This window comes from Acomys minous (genome assembly GCF_964271855.1).
Source record: "Acomys minous genome assembly, chromosome: 1".
NCBI lineage: Eukaryota > Metazoa > Chordata > Mammalia > Rodentia > Muridae > Acomys > Acomys minous.
In genome coordinates this window covers 147,293,776-147,313,711 of record NC_140483.1, presented here as the reverse complement: position 1 = coordinate 147,313,711, position 19,936 = coordinate 147,293,776, and the positions used below count along the sequence as shown (strand labels likewise).

Here is a 19,936-nt window from a genome sequence, read left to right as displayed (position 1 = left end):
CCTTCAGCAGAGAGGACAATGTATTCTTTTGGTGCAAAGAAACCCAATGCCCACATGCTACTTAGAATCTGAAAAGAGACTGGGATATGATTTGTCGATTCTTCCACATTAGTTTACTTTTGAAAACCTTTCCTTTTAGCTTCCTTTTGAGGTACTTAGTGACCCCATAAACTGCATCATGACCATAGGCTTTATAATTACCCAACACTGAGAGAAGTTTTCACATTTTTACAAGTACATAAAACTTGCTTGTGGAGCTCTAAGCCTGTCCTTACACAAGGCATTTACGTTGAGACTGAAGTCAAATCAGGATTGTGTCATCTTCTGTAGTTTCACTACATAGAATCTCCTCCCTGGACCCCAATTCATTGTGTACAGCAGTGGACCCTGGTTCAGGATCTCAACCTGTGCTACTGCTACAGCTGAGACTGGAGAACTGGCAAAGAAAAACACCACTGTGTCATTCTCTGCTACTACAGCCCTCCGTCGAAGAGGTCAGCGGGGAGATTTCATTTCATACTTTGTGAACTATCTACTGAGTGCACCAAGGAATTGGAAAATTGAAGTAGTTGTAGTAATTATCACTCAAATCAATCCCACTGTGCTCTTTACAGACATTTTAGCTTAACACTAAAACCCAACCCCAAACTAAAACAACAACAACAACAACAACCCACTATTTGCAGTGATTTACCAGTCTTTTCTTCCTTTACCATCATCTCCTATCATTTTTTTTCAAGTTTTTGTCTTGGTAGTGACAATTATTCAAACAGAAGCAAAATACTTTACCTGTCAATACCAGTGACGGGTAAACAGAAGGATCCTGACCAAGTATACAGAAGGATTGCTATTGGAAAAATTAAGGCATGCTATATAAGAGAAACCTAATTTCAACATTCTTCAGGAATCTCTTATGAGGCATTTCTGTTTACCATGAACCTCCCTTAGTCATCCAGAAGTCAATCAACAATCCCAGGCATGGCCAATCACTCTGTCAACTACTCCAGGCAAGGGATCCAGTTCCTGATTTATGTCAACAGCCTGTACCAGCTCAGAGACCCCATCCCCACCATCATAGAAAATCCACTTGCTTTTTTGCCATTTTTCTGTCCCCCAAGTGATAGCCTGAGCAGTTTGATTCCCAATAGACCTTTCTTTCTATTCATGGAGAGGTCTACCTTGGTGGTTTCATTGGACCCTCATTTACAAAGACCACTTTTGAGTTTATTAAATGGTAAGAAAATTCTGTAAAACTCTACCCAGGGTTTAAAAGTCTAGACCCCCAGAACCTTCACAATCCCATTTCACTATTATTATTTCAAAATAATATTTCATTTTGCATAAGGCCAGCACCTTAAAAGCTGTCATGGTATAAGGTTCAAGGGGGCATATCAGAACTGTGCTAAATATTTCATACTATAGCCATTTACCTTAGCCCTAACTAGAGAGCTGCCCTCTCTACACTCACAGCTCTTCTGTGAGTAGGTTTTTATACTAGTTGGTTACTCCAAGCATATAAAATTTTACTATACAATGTGTAAAGAAACTTGCCACACTGCAAAAGGAATTCCCTACTTTCAAATACCAAGTATTTCCTGCAGGTTAATTTCCACTTTCCCCCAGCACAGAGCAGGTCCCATCACACCAGGCCTTCCCTGGCTTAGCTTTAAGTTGTCTTCTGCCGAAAGGTAAAGGAGACTCAGAGTTGCCTCTAGGTCCATGCTTTCTTGGTTCTATAGTCTGGGTTGACTATATTTCAACCCAGTCTTTCTTTGAGGCCTCCTACCCTCCTGACTTATCTAAGCATGATTGTAGCTATTCTCTCTGCCTCTGTGTTGTTTACTTTCTCTTCATGATGATAAACAGCAATAAACAACTGATTCATTCTATCTTTCATAGTTTCTTTCCTACTGCATCTATTATGGTTTGGCCATAAAGGCGTTCTCCAGAAGGCTGCTGTGTTGAAAGCTTTGTTCCTGCTGATTGATCAATTATTGAGAGAAGAATTGTCAGCTCTGACCTAATAACCTATGGGTTAATCTGCTGATGGATTCATACTTTGATGGTAATATTGGGAGATTGAAACCTTTAAAGGTGGGGCCAAGTCAGAGGAAGTCACTGGAGATGTGTCCTGGCGTTTGCAAACCTGTCCCAGACCTCTTTGATCTTTTTCTATTTCCTGGATGTCACGGTGTGATGTACTTCCCACCACCATGCCTCACATCAGACGCAGAAACGTGAGCCCAAGCAAACATGAGTGGAAGCGTCTGGAATACAAGCCAAAACACACCTTCCTCTTTTAAATTAACCTCATGTCGTGTACTTGCCGCAGAATGACAGTATGATTTATATCACACCAGAGCATATCCATATCTCAGCTAACTGCTCCATCAAATTGCCATTGTTGGTACAGATTTGCCCCTTCTCATGTGTGGTCTTTGCTTTCCCTGGAGCAGTGTTAAAATGGCAAAGCTATTGTAACATTATGCATCTAGGTGTTAAGCTGAGCTCTATGAGACTGCTTGAAATTGTGCCATTTTCGGCCTGTAGATATGGCCACTCTTGTTTATGTTTTATCTCACTCAAAAACACCTCTCAAATTTCTGTCAAAAATGCACCAAGGGAGGATAAAAGTGCTTGCTTTGAAAGCACAGGTACCTCAGTTCAGGTCTCCTGGCATCCCTGCAAAAAGCCAGGTGTCGTGATGCAGTCTGTATCTCCAGAACTGTGTGAATGTGGAGACAGGTGGATCCTGGATGATTCTTGGCCAATCTTGCTAAAAGAGTGGGCTCGCAGTTCAGTGAAAGACCCTGTCTCAAATAATACGGTGGAGAGCAATACACCAGCTGTCATATACTGACAAGTGCACATGCACGCACGCGTGCGCGCGCGCGCACACACACACACACACACACACACACACACACACTTAAGGAAGACAAAGTGTTGCAGGATAGTTGGTCACACTGTGAACCAACAGATTGAATTGTTTAGTGAAAAAAACCGTTTATGATTGTGGTATGGCTCAGCCTTAGAACACATCTTCAATGTAAGAGCTTCCGCTTGAGTATTGTAAACAGGATTAAATAAAGTTAACCCTAGGTCATGAGGTAGAGCAAGCAACCAATTGACATGGAGTGAATATAGGAAAAAAAATAGAGAATGTTAAGAGAAAGTCAGGAGGACAGATGGAAAAACACAAAAAGCAGAAGGGAAGGTCATTCAGTTTGAGGGTTTTTTGAGACATGGGAAGGAGGCTTGCTTCCTCTTGGGAGATCTACTGAGGAGGAAGGTCGATTGGGTGCTTTCTCTGTCTCTCTGAGCTGGCAGGCTTTCACCCCAGCACCCAAGTCTTCATTGGTAAAAATCAAACAATTGCGATTTTGTTTAAAACCAAAAAAAAAAAAAAAAAAAAAAAAAAACCAAACCAAAACAAAAAACAAACCCGGTATGCTCCCCAAATACCTTTTTTTTTTTTCTGAATCTTTTTATTTCCTGAGGCCATTGCCTCTGGATGGAGACTTGTTTGCAGTTTGGTCAGTAAAATAACAAAAAAGGTCATTAGGAACCTGCTATTTTCTGAAGTAAACACTGATAATAACATGTGCATCTTTCCAAGTTCCCAATGTGCCACAGTCGTGAGAGGAAGACGGCTCTTGATAGTAAAGTCACAGCTGGTAGAACTTCAGTCTGGTCTTCTGAGTGACACAGGGAACAGTGTCTACAGTGGTTCCTTTAACATCGTTGCTGGAAGATAAATGGTAAAAGCCAGGATGGTAACAGTACAGAGGGTCCTTGGAAACTAAAAACTGCATTGACATACAAACCCAGCAGTCCCACTTTGGGGAACATATTCAAAAGAGGTAAGATTAGTATCTCAAAGAAGTAACTGTGTTTTGCTATATGATTGCAGAATGATCCCCAATAGGTAAGAGGTTTGAATGAGTGTTCAATGCCAGATGGATAAAGATCATGGGGGGGAGGGCTAGGGAGAGGAAGAGAGATGATAAATAGTACCCAGCCATAAAAACCATAAATCTGTTGTCATTTGTGAGACCATGAGTGAACCTTAGGGATGTTATGTTAAGTAACTAAGTGAACAAAGAATATTCTATGTGATTCATTGGTATGGATTCTAAAATCAAAGAGAGAACTGCAGCTGACAAAAGTGAGGAAGTACATAAAATGGGGAGATAATGATCGAAGGGTACACATTTTCAGTTCTATAGTGAGTTGTGACAGGACGATGCCCATGACGTCATATTTAATATCTATATCTAATTGTTTACCGGAAGTTTAATAAGAGACCAATTTTGTGTATCTTCAAATCACAAACAGAGTAACCATGGGAACTAAGTTATATCATTAAATCAAGCTGATAGTTAGTATTTTTATTTATCAGCTAATATCTTATAAACAGCATGGTTCAGATAGTAAAGTGGAATAATGTCACTTTTTACATAAAATGTCTTCCTCCAGAGTGAAAAGAAGACTAATTATCAAAGTCAACATTCATTTTGAGAAGTGTGCCTCTGGGGTACTAGTTTAGAAGACCTGAGTTCAGTTCCCAGGATCTATGAGTGGCTCACAAGTGTCTCTAACTCCAGCTTCAACTCCACAGAATCTGATGCCTCCAGAAGCAACTGCACTCCCCCACCCTCCCCATACACATGAGAGGCATGCACACAATTTCAAAAAAATTGAAAATATTTTTAAGTGTGCACCTTAAGTAAAAGGAGAGCTATTCATGATCAGAGAAGCTTCTACATTCGGCGTGTGATGGTTAAATGTACTCGTAGCTGGTCAGCGTGCCAAGAGTGATCATTTGACCCCAAACTAGATGACTTTATTGCACCCTCTAAGAATCAAGGAACACTAAAGAAGAGGGGTAGAAAGGTTCTAAGGGGCAGAGAATGGGAAACACTCTTCTAGACAGGTCGCGCATGTCCATGGCACTCATGAGCTCACAAAAGTATGGTAATCAGTATAAAAGCCTATCACTAACTATTACCTGATGAATGAGGTTTCTCTCTTTCAGAAGGAATTATTGGAAGTCAATGGTTGCTGGGAAAGGGGGAGGGGGGATTTTCTTCAGTAGTGTAGCATGAAGAAGCTGTCTGTGTTCCCGGAAAGAAGACCCATCCACACACGCAAGCAATTCTAATTGTTTTGTTTGTTTTGTTTCAAGACAAGGTCTCACTATGTAGCCCTGTCTGTCCTGACACTCAGTATATAGACTCACAGGGATCCTCCTGCTGCTGGTTCCTGGGGACTGGGATTAAAAATGTATGCTACCACAGGTAGGCAACCCTAATTAATTCCAATGGATAATATTAAAAATCAGGCAAATTACTAAAAGGGTTAGATAACAGGAGGAGGACTGGCTGGGAAGAAGGGGTTCAGTGTGAGTTGAGGGGGGATAAGAAGAGACCACAACAGCAACAACAAAAACAACCCCCAAATCCATCAGTGTTAAATAATTATTTTTAAAAGGGAAAATTGGGACATTAAACATTTAGACTTCCAGGTAGCCATTTGAAGGCGTAGCAAGAAGTCAGCCATCTGCAACCCAGCGGGGCCTCAGAAGCTGCCAATCTCTAAAACTAAGAAAATAAGTGTTAGTTAAACAAACAAACAAACAACAAACAAACAAAATCTGTTGCCCTCTGAGCAATCAAGCTCTCCTGGAGTCTGCTTTAGCTACTCAGTTTAGTGATCTATACTTGCTCCTTTGCACATGCATAAATCACCAGCCTCCTGGTTTGGCTTAATTACTGAAAACTGCCTCAGTAGAAGTACAAATATAGAATCATTGTTCTGTGGATTAATGTTCTTGGGAATACCTACCAGCCAAAGGTGCTGGTAGCTGACACTCAGTGAAAAGACCGGCCCCTGCCAAGATATAAATGCCTTAAAACCATTTCCTCAATCAATATATATCACTGAAGTCATTTTTCAACTTCCAGAGTTCTCCAGGGAACTGACTAGTGGAGCAGTAGGCCGAAGGCCTGGCCATGCCTACTTGCAAAACTCATATGTAAATACCCAGGGAAAATAATCATGGACTTTGTAAAATCAAAAGTCATGAGGTTTGGAATCTGGTTTGGCAATTTCCTTAGTCTTTTGGACAAAATTATATAACCTCATAAAGCCCCAGCCTCATCATTTTTAAGTGGCATAATTACTACCTCCCAAAGATATTGTGAGGTTTAAAGAAGAATATTCTGGAATATAATAGCTATCTGATAAAACAAAAAACTACACTATCAAAACCAGTAACCAACCTTGGAAAAATCTGCCAGCATGTCAGGTGAGCCCTTAAAGGTGTTCTTTTATAATATGCTTTTCCCTGTTTCTTATGACATTCTTTTATTGGGAGGGGCAAGTACTGGATAATAATATGTAGTGGGAATGAAAAGACGCAGGCTTCCAGCCCAGCTGCGATGTGGAATAACCCTGTCTGGTTTATAATGACTTTAACTGAAGAGCAGGACAGTTATGACCTTATATTTCCCAGTTTTTACACGCAAACTTCACGATGAATCCAGCATGAACCAAGAACAGCATCTCTCCCCAAGATTGCCTTTGCAGTCTTTAAATATCGCAGCCACAGGTCAGCAGCAAGGGTGTAATGAAGGCTCCAAGATAGAACTCAGGATGCTGTAATACAAACTGCAGTATAAACTGCTGCCTATGTGGCCACTGGAAAACAGATCTGTCTCATCTTCGATTTCCATATCACGCACTGGGTGCTGAACTAATTGTGTCTGATTTACGAGATGTCTCCACTGACATCCAGGTCATTGGCTAAGCTTTTACATTATCCTTGAGATCAGTAAACCTTGGGTCCCTCTGGTCCTCAATATGGGCCTTGGGCATCATACAAGCATCATTCACCTTGATTGTCTCAGTTGGTGACCTTTCTTTTGAACTCACTAGAGCTTCTGGGATGTTTTCTTTTCATGTTCCCAAATGAAATATGTTTCACAATTGAGACCTCAATGCCTCAGATAAGAAACCATCTAAGGTGCTTTAGGCTTTTTTTTCCAAGAAGATATTATTCCCATAATATATTATTTTATTGCAACAGAATTTTCCCCATGAGACCTCTGTGTATCTCTTGGTGCCTTAGAATAGAAGCATTTTAAATTTAATACAAAGGATCCAAGCTAACAGTCCATGCCAGAAGTCCACGTTGCTTTGTAGCTTATGTTTATAAATTTACCGGGAACCTCTAAAATTGATTAAATGTTTCTTCTTGGCTATGAGGCCACTACTTTAACTTTTGTATTTCCTAACCAAAATTCCATTATTTATGAGGCAACACAATAAGAAGGAAATAGCCTATTATTTTGAATTATGAGTTGAACATTACAGTCTGTGGGTTCTAGAAGGCTTCCTCAGAGAAAACCCAAGTGAACTCTAGCAGCCAAAGGCCCTGCTGCCAGCAAGGTCTGCATCGTGTGTGTATTAATAGGATGAAGTCCAAGGTACAGGATCACTGTGAAAGAACCGGCACCTGCTCACATCCCACGTCAAGGTTTATGATAGATGGGTTGCTCTCTCCAGCTGCTCTGTGGAAACACAACTCTCCCCCTGGAAGACAGCCCAAGCAAATGGTTCCCTCCTTGAAGAAGCTGAGCGTTTCCTACCAATCAGACAAATGTGGGACCTCTAAATGGGAGTAGGAGTGCATTATTTCATGACAGTATCTGTGTGTTGGTGAGTGATACCTAGAGGGCAAAACAAAGGGGGGATCTGTGAAATCATGGACACAGCTACCAGCGCACACTACCCCTCACTGTGACCTTTGCAATGCTTCCCTTAGATCACAGTTTTTTCAGCTCTATCCGACCAAACCGTAAACAAAGCAACCTGGACCAGAATACTTTTCCGTCCTGTGGGTCTTGGCTGAACAGAGGTGAATTTCAGGTCTAGTGTGAATGTTCACCAGCACAGTGGTCTGACACAAATTCCTTCAATATTCTATCTCCTGATTTAGAGTAGGCAAAATAGACCAGGCCAAATAACAACAGATAAGACAAAATAACAATGAAGTCAATGTAAGGATTAGACTGCATAACATATGTAGTGTATATACAGAAAACAAGTGTATTTTTAACATGATTGCTCAATTGTAATAAGGAAAAAGGCAGGGTGGGGGATGATACTGAATTCTGAGAAATACTTAGCTCAATATTCATTTTGTCCCTGTGACAATTACCTCATGTTGCTTACAGACTTCCTCTCTAAAGCCCAAAAGGAAAATACATTGTATATTTCACTTACAGTTGTCAAAATTTTCTCTTCAAAATCTTCTCTTCACAAGACACTATTGTATTTTGAGGTAAGTTATAAGAAGACATGAAATTGAAATTTAGAATAGATGGATTATTCATTTGGCATTATTCTCTGGGAATTCATGTTAGAGTTACTTCTCTCTGATATTCAAAAAACACTGCACCATTTCTTAATCTTGACTCCACTGAAATTATAATGAGTAGCTACCACATGAGAACACTTACCATGAGTGAGGGGGACTATCTCATTTAATCCTCGCAAGCTCATTAAGTGATTACTGTTACCATTCACCATTTACAGATAAGTGTAATTTGGCTAATAATAAGAATAATAAGATAAATCTAGATATGTAGGTAACAGGCTAGCATTAGGATTTAGATTTCTGAGTCTCACATCTTTGCTTACACCCATTATGCCATTAAATATCAGGCAAGATGGAAACTCTACAAAAGTTTGTTCTCTTAGTGAGCTATAAAATAATAAAAATTGAGTGCATCAAATGTCAACTTGTTCGTTAAGACACAAAGTACAAACAATATAAAAATGATAAATCACAGTTGACTTCTTTTTACAACCTTGGTGTTCCCTGAGAAAACTAAACTCATCAATCTTTCTCCCAACTAATCTTTTCAATGTTAATGATTTCCTAAAGTAAATTAGAAACTGGGAATTAATGAGTTTTCTTCTTAATGACATAAGCCTCATATCATTCCACTTTCCAAACCAAATTACTGGTTAAGTTATCAAAGAATGTGTGGATCACAGTCCTCTATGGGCCTTAGTTAAATACAGACTTTAATAATTAAAATTTCCCACTAAAGTAGACACTTTTCATTCTCAAGAAAAATTATGTGCTTTATTGTAGAGGCCTCATTTCCTGGGCAGTGTCAGGATGTTTGTTTCTTGTCATATGTTACTTGATCCACAAAACACATGCTTTCAGTATAAAATATAGCTTGTATACATTTTTAAATATACAATTATAATTTTCAATGAGCCACGTACAAGAGATGCATTGATTCATGTCATTTGCCTGAAATGCCAGTTAAACTGGCAGCTTGTTCACCCTTTTGCTGTCCTTGAAGAATGACAAACCCACACTGTCATTAGTAATGCCAATCTGAATAGGAACCACTTACTTTAAACTAGAGGAGTGAAAAGTGAAACTGCCCTGAATTTGTCAAATCATTTCACAAAGTAACGATACCATTAATAAATAACACAAGTCCTACAGAGAGCATTCCTAACATCACAAGTCATTATATTGGAGAAAGATGACTAAATCAAAAGACTTAGAAATGTTAAATAGTTAGTTCTTGAAAGCACTGATAATTTGAAGTATTATCTTCCTAGTTGCTTTATGTATTTTTTTTTTTTTTTTAGTTTTTGTTTTAAAATAATGCTCTTTCAGGAAAGTGAATACTAGAACGGCTAAACAATTAAAAGGTGTCCCTGTGCTAAAGCATTCTAGAAAGTTTATAGGGAAGGTAGAATAAGATGCTAAAAATTGTTGAAGCATGAGAGGAATGGAGTGAAACTGGATTTACTTATGTCATGAAGATTCGGCAGAGGATATGCTGTATGCTTTTATTTTTCTGAAACTGGTATATGGAAATGAGTTAATAAACAAAGGTAAATGTGTAGGAGACACAAGAGGCAGGTTTCAGACCAGCACCAGAAAAGGCAGGAAGCATGAGGGTTATGCTTCCCTGACTAACCTGGAAACCTTTGAAAACGTCAAACACAGGTTAAGGTGGAGAATTCCACAGGGGAAAACAATATAGTGCATTAGGGGAGAATCAGGCAGATGACCAGTATTTCTTTCAATCCTAAGTGTTTGACTACTCTGGAGATCGAGACGACTACAATTTAACTATAGCTCAAGGGCAATTTCAAGTGCAGTCAACAGATTAACATACATGAAACACAAAGAATCAAACGGAGTGAAAACTACTGTCTTGGGTCCAGGAGCCAACTCAAGCAATGAGTCTGGATTGCTGGCTGTCTATTGACGAGCTCCCTTAGGAATGATCTCTGTAAGAGAGCTGAAAGGAGAGAGGACTGAACAGAGAGGAGAGGTAGGGCTCCACTAAGGTTTGAAGAGAGCCCCAGCCTACACTGCAAGCTCAATAAACTCCATTTCTTCATGAAGTTAGGCTGCTTTGTGTAGTTAGCTATTGTAATGGAATGCTAAGATATCAAGGCATAAAATACTTTTCAATCATGTCCATAATGGGCCCTGAGATAGAATGAGGTAAGCCTGGGTGTTTTTGAATAATCCCAAGATTTAATTAATAGAATGGAAAAAAAACCCTCTATTATCACTTATAATTCATATAATTTCTGGGTAAGACTTGTCATATAAATGTGTCTGAACAAACTAAAATTATTTGTGACTTAAAATTTAAAAAGAGTTGCTTCTGAGTTAGAAAATTGCAATACTGGAGAGTTGTGTTAAGAAGACCATACTTACCCAATTTGTGTGTGGCCTATTACTTTGTCTGATTGACTGTATCATTTGCCATACAGACACTTCTCAGTTTCATGAGGTCCCACTTATTGTTTTTCCTAGTCTCAGTGCTAACAGTGTAAAAAGTCCTTTCTGCTGCCAATGAGTTTTGTGCTAGTCCCCACTTTCCCTTCTATGAGATGCAATATAGCTGCCCTTACGTTAAGGGCTCTGATTAATTTGGACTTAAGTGTTGTGTAGGGTGAGAGGATGGATTTAATTTGGACCAAATTCATAAATTTGAATTCTATAGTCAGCCATCCAATTTGGCCAGCAACGTTTGTTGAAGATGCTTTATTTCCAGTGTGGATCTCTGACTTCTTTGTAGAAAAGGAAGTGTCCACAGGTGTATGGATTTATGCCTGGATCTTCGATTTGATTCCATTGATCAACATGTCTGTTTTTGTGCCAATATCATGCTGTTTTGATTACTACAGCTCTATTGTACAACTTGAAATCGGGGACTGTGCCACCTCTAGCAGTTCTTTAATTGTTCAGTATTGTTAAATCTATCCTGTTTTTGTTTATTTTGTTTTTATGTTTCCATATGAAATTGAGAATTGTCCTTTCATTATTTGTGAAAATCTGTGCTAGAAGTTTGGTGGGAATTTGCACCAAATCTGTAGATTGTTTTTGGTACGGTAGCCACTTTTACTATATCAACCCTCCCAATCCATGAGCAAGGAAAATGTTTCCATCTTCGGATATCTTCTTCAATTTTTTTTCTTCAACATCTGAAAGTTTTTTAGTATACGATAGTCTTTCATTTGCTTAATTTCATTGGTTAGTTACCCCAAGATATTTAATGATTTTTAGAGCTATTGTCAAAGATTTTGTTTCACTTATTTCTTTCCCAGTCTGTTTGTTCTTTGTATATAAGAAGGCTACTGGTTTTTGTGTATTTTGTATCCTGGTACATTGCTGCAAGTGTCTACCAGCTGTAGGACAGTCATGGTGGAGTTTTAGGGTCATTTTATTCAGTTATTGCTCTAGCTAAGACTTCAAGTACTCTATTGAATAGACAGGATAAAATGGACAACCTGTCTTCTTCCTGGTTTTAGTAGAATGGCTTTGAGTTTCTATTTAAGTTGATGTTGGCTGTGGGCTTGCTATAAATTGCCTTTTTGATGTTGAGGTATTTCTCTTGTATCCCTAATCTCTCCAGGACTCTTATTATGAAAGAGGGTTGGTTGAATATTGTCAAAGGCTTTCTCTGCATCTAACGAGGTGACAGTTTTCTTTCAAGTTCTTTATATGGAGCATTATGTTAATCAATTTACATATGTTAAACCATCCCTGTATCTTTGCGATAAAATCTACTTGATAATGGTGCATGGTCATTCTGCTGTGTTCTTTGGTTTAGTTGTAGGTATTTTATTGAGGTTTTTTTGCATCTGTTCATAAGGGCAGTCCATCTGTAATTTTTTCTTTATTGGGACTTTGGTTTTGCTGTCAGGTAACTGGTTTTATAAAAATAATTAGGCAATTTCCTTCTTTTTTCTATTTTGTGGAATAAGTTGAGGCATATTGGCATTTGCTCTTCTTTGAAAGTCTGGTAGAATTCTGTGGTAAAACCCTCTGACCCTGGGCTTTTTGAGGGGAGGAGGATTTTTAATTACAGCTTCTATTTTACTGTTTAAATTGCTTATCTGATCTTAATTTAACTTTGGTAAGGGGTATGCATTGAAAACATTATCCATTTCTTTTAGATTTTCCAATTTGGGGGTACAGGTTTTTATAGCTTGTCCTTTGATTCTCTGGATTTTCTTGATATCTGTTGGCATGTCTTTTTTTTAATCTCTAATTTTCTAATTTTGTTTGTTTTTGTTTTTGTTTTTTCAAGACAGGGTTTGTTTGTGTAGCTTTGGCTGTCCTGGACTAACTTTGTAGACCAGGCTGGCCTGGCCTCAAACTCACAGCGACCCGCCTGCCTCTGCCTCTCGAGTGCTGGGACTAAAGGCGTGTGCTACCACAGCCTGGCTAATCTCTAATTTTGTTAATCTGGATATTTTTCCTCTGCTTTTTAATGAATATGTCTAAAGGTTTGTAAATCCTATTGATTTTCTCAAAGAACTACCTCATCGTTACATTGATTCTTTGAATTGTTTTGTTTCTGTTTTACTGGTTTCAGCCTTGAGTTTAATTATTTCTTGGCATTTACTCATTTTTTGTTGTTAATAGTCCTTTTTGTTCTGGACCTTTCAGGTATGTTGGGGTTGTTTGTTTGTTTTTGGTTTGGTTTATTTATTTACTTATTTATTTATTTATTTTTGGTTGAATTTTCAATACAGGGTTTCTCTGTGTAGCCTTGGATAACCTGAACCTTCTTTGTAAACCAGGCTGGCCTCAAATTCACAGAGATCTGCCTCCTTGAATGTTAGGATTACAGGCATGTGACACCATGTGCATTTTTAAGTTACTAGCATTAGAACTCTAATTTTTAAAAAATGTGGACAGTTAATATTATGATTTTTCCTCTTAGGGCTACCTTGTGTCCCATATTTAGTTTTTGTTTTTTTGTTTTTGTTTTTTCTTTCAATTCTAAGAGGTTTTAAAATTTTTCTTGAACCATTTTGCATTCACTAGAGTTGTTCAGTTTCCATGAATTTGTAAGCTGTTGTTGATACCCAGCTTTAATCTGTGGTGGTCTTGTCAAGGGTTGTTTTGTGTCTGAATATGTGGTCAATTTTGGAGAAAGTTCTGAGATACTGAAGTGTATTCTTTTCTGTTTGGGTGAAATGTTCTGTAATGTTAGGTATATTTGGTTTGTGATATGATGTAGCTCCATTGTGTCTGTGTTTTGTCTTGGTGACCTCTCTATTAGTTAAAGTGGACTACAGAAGTCTCCCACTATCACTTTGTGAGGGTCTCTGTGTGATTTAGGCTGTAGTAGTGTTTCTTTTATGAACTTGTATCTGGTACATAGATGTTAAGAATTGCAGTTTCTTCTTGGTGGATAATGCAATTTTTTCCTTTGATGAGTCAGTGTTTTTCCCTATCGCTTCTGATTAATTTTGGTTGGAAGTGTATTTCGTTAGGCATTAAAATGGTTACACTGGCTTGTTTTTTGGGTCCATTCTTATTTATGGCATTAGATATGGGCACACTCCCCCTTCTGCCTGTGCTGAGATGCAAAGTGATTCTTAGGAATTAAACCAAAACCTGGAACAGATGACAGCTGAAGACTCCCAACAATCGTGGCAAGTAGTCCCCCTTTAACCCAATCGACCCTATCCCAATAAAATTCATGTAAAAATTGGTAACCATTTCCAAAAGGTCAGAGCAAACCTTATTGAATACTCTGTAGAACAGTGACAAACAGCCACAGTAGCTGGTTTCCAAACCAAAGGCTCCTCCCACAAGCTGAACTATGTCCACTCTGGACAGCCCTCAGCAGCAGTGTGTTGAGACAACATGAACTCTGCACCTCCTTCCCCAGGCTAGGAAGGCTGGAAGTACAGTCTTGCTGACAGTTGCCCAACTCACTAACCACTTAGTAATTTGGTGCCTCTTCCCAGGTGAAGATTCTCTGGCGGTAGCACTCAAGTATCTGTCACCGTTTCTGTATCTCCCACACACTTCTATCTGCATACCTTTGTCTGAAGATTGTGCTTATTTGACCAGTATTTCTTTTTATAGTTTCTTATGTAGACAGATGAGCCATTCAGGTTTGAGACAGGGTTTCTCAGTGTAGCCTTGGCTGTCGTGGACTCACTTTGTAGACTAGGATGGCTTTGAACTCACAGCAATCCTCCTGCCTCTGCCTCCCTGAGTGCTAGGATTACAGGCGTGCACCACCACAACTGACTCTTAACTTCAGGTTGTATCCGCACAAAGTACAAGTCCAGGTGCAGCATTTGAACCTACCTATTGGATCTTCCTTTGCCACTATCTTTCAAAGTGTTCACATCACAGGGTACTTTTACTTTGAACATCGTCCACAAGCAGTCTGTTCATTTGTGACCTGAGCTCATGCTTTCTCCTCTTGTCAACTGGCTGTATGGGACTCCCGTCAAATCATGGGCATGCTAGGCAATGGTGGATTATCTGAGAATCTTAGGCTCATAGAGGGTATTTATTTTGTTTTTTGTTTTGTTCTTTTTCAAGACAGGGTTTCTCTGTGTAGCACTGCCTGTCCTGGACGCACTTTGTAGACCAGGCTGCCCTCAAACTAACAGTGATCTGCCTGCCTCTGCCTCCTGAGTGCTGGGATTAAAGGTGTGTGCCACAACTGGCAGATTTATTCTTAATGAACTAAGGAGGGATTAAAGGCGTGTGCCACAACTGGCAGGGGATTTATTCTTAATGCACTAACTTCATCTTATAATGTATTGTTGCGGGCAATTCTAAGTTGACAAATCTGGCAAAACAGAGCTAAAGATGGGCTTTGGGGCTATATGACCATTTTCTACTTCATGGCTCCTCCTCTACAAGGGTCTGTTAACCCACCAGTGCTCTTCAGAAGATAGTGAAGTTGCTATTGTAGGACTTGCCATAGGGATCTGTGGTGTAAATACTGCCTTGTCATATGTTTAAGCTGCCTCACTTTTTACTGAGCCTTTTCTTGTGCCCTGGAAACTACCAAGTCACATGGTCAAACAGCATTCTCACTTATCCAATCTACTGCCTTTTGAAATCAGAACAGGCCCAGGAGGCACTGTTTCCTACTTGGTGATAGAAAGTATAAGATATTGAAACCTTATGATACCCATAATATAAAGTTTTCAGTATAGCCTTTTGAAAAACTGGCAGTTACTCTGGATGAAAATGTGAACTCATAGATTCTACTCCAATGTCATGTCTGTCCACTTGCAGCCATGCACCTTGCAATGACAGTCATAGGCTAACTCTCTGGAACCTGTGCCTCAAATTAAATACTTCTTTGTTTAAGTTGCCTTGGTCACGCAATTTATCACAGAATTAGAAAAATAAATAAGGCATCTCCCAAATCTGCTCCTCTTCTGGTCCCAAGTATTTTGGGATTATGTACAGTCACCCTGTGTGTCCAGTGCTCCTAGAGTCAGCCACCCACTAAGCACTGTTACTATGTACAAGTTACTTAACTTCTCTGTTCAGTTTCCTCAACGATAGAATGCTGATAAAAATTACCTTATTGAGCTACGTGAGGACTAAATAAGAAAAAGCATAAAAATGAGACGTGTGTGTGGTTTAAGTTATCAATGTTAGTTAACCAACCTTCTTATGGGTATCATTATTTAATAACTTCATTATATTAAAAACATTATTCCAAACATTTAATATGCCTCACAGAAATTTAATATATGCACAAAAATTTTCAAAGAGCAAAACTATATATAATACAAAAGAGAAAAAAAAAACAGGAAGGCACACAAGGAAAAAGAAAAAGGACAAAGAAAATCACATATAATTGTCAACCTTATTAAGTAATTTTAAAAATGCTAGTTAAAATAGCAATTCAATGCTATTTTATAACTGTCTAATCCAAGATATTAACAGCTGGAATTGATTACATTGTGATCAAATTAGAATACTGAGACAGTGGCAGTGAGAACAAACACAACTGTTCTGACCACCAGTTTATAACACCCTGGGAAACAAAACACTATGTAGGTCCACTATCTGTGAACTATACTGTTTGTAGGTCAGGACTTACACCTTAGTATCTCTTCCCTCCAGATGAAATAATTTCCAAAATGTCCATGGACACAAATACTTAATGACTATATAACATCACAAATATGCATGGCAAACGAAGTTTGAGAAATGTCCAGCCCAGGGCCTGTATGATCCATCAAAGAAAGTAGAAAAATCAAGGAAATAAGGTATAAGAATCAGGGAGAAACATGGGACCAAAGTATGTAAAACAGCTGAAATCACATCAGAGCTCTGAGCATTCCAAGTGTTGAAGTGCTGAAGTGAAAATGTACGTAGAGACAGTAAGAGCTGCAGGCGAGGATCTCAGGGTATGTATTAGCTCCGCCTTCTGCTTTCTAAAGTATTGCACCAAGGATTAAGAATCAATTGAGCTTCTGAAATATTGTGGTTAAAAAAAAAAAAGAAAGAAAGAAAAAGAGGCAGATTTATTTAGGTTTACCAGACTCTTGCAAAATATACTCCTCATTTAATCTGCTAGGTCCCACATTTACCAACAGGTTATTGATTGGATTAGGAGAAATTCTGACATAATCTTGAAAAGTATTTGTGGCCTTTAGATAGAATGATCCAAGTGTAATACTGTGCAATACATTTCTTCCCAAGCTTGTACTAAAATGTTCAAAGCTAAAGAAAAAAACAAAAAATAAAAACCCCAAATTCAAGCTTGTGGAGACCAATTATTAAACATGCACAAACATGATAGCCCAATACCATTACAGTGAAATTTGTTTAAAAAAAATCCACTTCCTATCTGAGGATCTGGCATGGTATCCTTACAGGACTGGCCGTAAAAGCTCAGTACATGCATAATTGCTACATGTTCTCTTTTTTGGTCCAGCAACTTGCTTCATAGGTATTCTGTACTTAATGATTTTATAAGCAAGAGAAAATTTATTGATACTGCCCTTAGAAATGAAACTAGTTAAAAGCTGACTGTCAGCTATATTTAACCTAGAACTTCATCTGTTTCTTTGTAATTTTGGCTTATGCATACAGAATTTACCAACTAGAAGTATCTCAGGTTCCTTAATATGTAAAAAGATCTTTGTAAGAAAAAAACTGATGATATACATGCAATCACAAGTACAATAATTGGACCATACATAAGAAAAATCTGCTTTTTTACAAGTGATAAAAAAAGAATTAAGAAAATAATGTTAATATTATTATACAAACAATATGGATCCCAAATTCTTGAAAGTTCATATGTAAAAAGGTAAAGGTGAGAAGTCTGCACTCTGAACTTCTAGTACACGCTCAATTGGGTCCTTTTCCCTTGGATTTTGCTTCCTTCGGAATACTCCCATTTTGACTCCGTGTAAATCTGGCTACTGTAGAAACACCATCCACGAACTTGGTTTTGAAGAGAACGTTTGCATTGTTGAACATACCTTCTTTGAGGGACACCACAATAAACTTAATGGAAGAGGAAAAAAAGAAAGCAAAAATCATTATATCTTAACAATGTTCCCCCCTCTCCTAATAGCTAAAGACTAAGACACTAATACGAGGCAAATGAACATGAGGAATTTCATTTTGAGTTGTTGTTTAGGAGTGTACAAGAAACTCCTAAAACACATAGGCTATTACTGTTGCCCTGGTTACCTCCCAGGAGTGAAAAGCACCTTACTGCTGAGGATGCCACGAACTTTGGACACAGGAGGGGTGGGGGTGGGGGTGGGGGGAAGAATACTCGCTGATTCTGACCAAAAAGCCTCTACCCCGAGGCTTAGCTTTCAGGGTAATAGAAAGTTCCACACAAGTTCCCCAAAAAAAGAGCATAGCATGACAATAACCCTAAGGGTACAATAGTGGCATACATATCTTGGCAGTTGTCAACAGGTCTCTAATTACAGAAATCAGGCCTCGTAGTGGAAACTTGGCCAACTACACAGGGCTATCGAGGTCATGGATCTTGAAGGAGAACCTACAATTGTCACTTTACTAAACTAGCACAATTACCTGGCTCTAACTACTTATCCTTCTCTCCACAGATCAGCTTACCTCTCACTCCTTATCAAAGGAACTTCTTCTTTTTTTAAAACTACAACTAGGGGCTGGAGAGATGGCTCAGAGGTTAAGAGTACTGTCTGCTCTTCCAAAGTTCCTGAGTTCAATTCCCAGCAACTACATGGTAGCTCATGACCATCTATAATGAGATCGGGTGCCCTATTCTGATGTGCAGGCACACATGCTGACAGAACATTGTATACATGATAAATTTTAAGGAAAAAAAAAAAAAACCCCCAAAACCAAAAACCAAACAAGTGATCAAAATGCAGAGAACAAGCAATTTCATGGTGCATCTGTAACACAACTCCTGCATCTAAATGTCAGGCAATATTGGGGAAGGGGCAGAAAGATTCTAAGAGTTAGAGAAACAGAAAGTCTGCTATGAGATTGTATCTCCTAGAAATGTCCAACAAGCTATACCCATGAAGTCTCAATGACATGGCTGATACAATGAAGGGCAACACCAATAGATATGCTTTTATAGAAGAGGGAAATGATGTGGGACCACACTGCAGACAAAGAACTACAGGTGACTCAATACCAAGTGGTCAGCCCTCATATACAAGTAACATTACATGGACTGAGCAGGTTTTATTTATTTAGGAATATGTGTTTGTGATGCATTTGTAACAATTAAAAAGGAGGCCATAAATTTGAGAGAGCAAGGTGTGTGTGTTGGGGGGGGTGGAGTTAAGGGAAGGGAGAAAGTGATGTAAATATATTTTAATTTAATAAGAGAGAGAGAATTATCTGGAGATAATTTGTTCTGTCTTTAAACATATGACACCGAAAAAATGCACTTTGTCAAATAACAACTGAAAACAGTTGATGTAATATGTACCCAAATGAATAGTAATGTTCTTTTATCTTAGAAGTTTCTTAATTTTATTTTCAGTGTTTCATTATTTAAGGTTCTTGTTTCCCAGTAGCTGACTTCTGTGGTTGTCAGTACCTATTTTATAGATAGGTCTAATCATTTAGTCAAATAATTTTCTATGTGCTAAATTGAATAATACCAAAGAAGACTGCAAGTTTCTACAATTCTACCTCCGTCCAAACAGTACCTTCATAGAAGTAAGACACTATTTTATTGTAGTTACCTAAAAATCTGCCATAACAACCATATATTCCAGAGTGATGAGAATGAGGAGACCCCAGAACTGTATAACATTTAGTTTTATTCAATAATATTTGACAGCTACAGATCCTATAGCAACCACACAAATTATAAAACAACAACAACAACAACAACAACAACAACAACAACAACAACTCTTTACAGCTTCAAGGGACTTCCCTCTATGTTTTAGCTAGGAGAAACCAAAGTTCCCCTAGTATAGGCCACATTTTTCTAATGTCTTAAGTACATTCTTTAAGCACTATATTTGATTGGCACCCTGGTGGCAAATAACTACAGAAAGCAGTTATAATCATTAAATAAGTTCTAAGTTATGTTCTTTATCATGATAAAACCAA

General features: G+C 38.4%; 1 protein-coding gene across 4 annotated transcripts in view; it reads right to left on the bottom strand.

The window, feature by feature from the left end:
* Positions 1-16,064: 16,064 nt before the first annotated feature.
* SMC2 (structural maintenance of chromosomes 2) overlaps positions 16,065-19,936 on the bottom strand; it is a 48,513-nt gene continuing 44,641 nt past the window's right edge. For all 4 annotated transcript variants that reach the window (XM_084793260.1, XM_084793258.1, XM_084793261.1 and 1 more), the window contains one exon: positions 16,065-17,863. In XM_084793260.1, the coding sequence (XP_084649386.1) occupies positions 17,705-17,863 (159 nt within the window). In that variant the 3' untranslated portion in view covers positions 16,065-17,704. The remainder of the gene's footprint in view (positions 17,864-19,936) is intronic.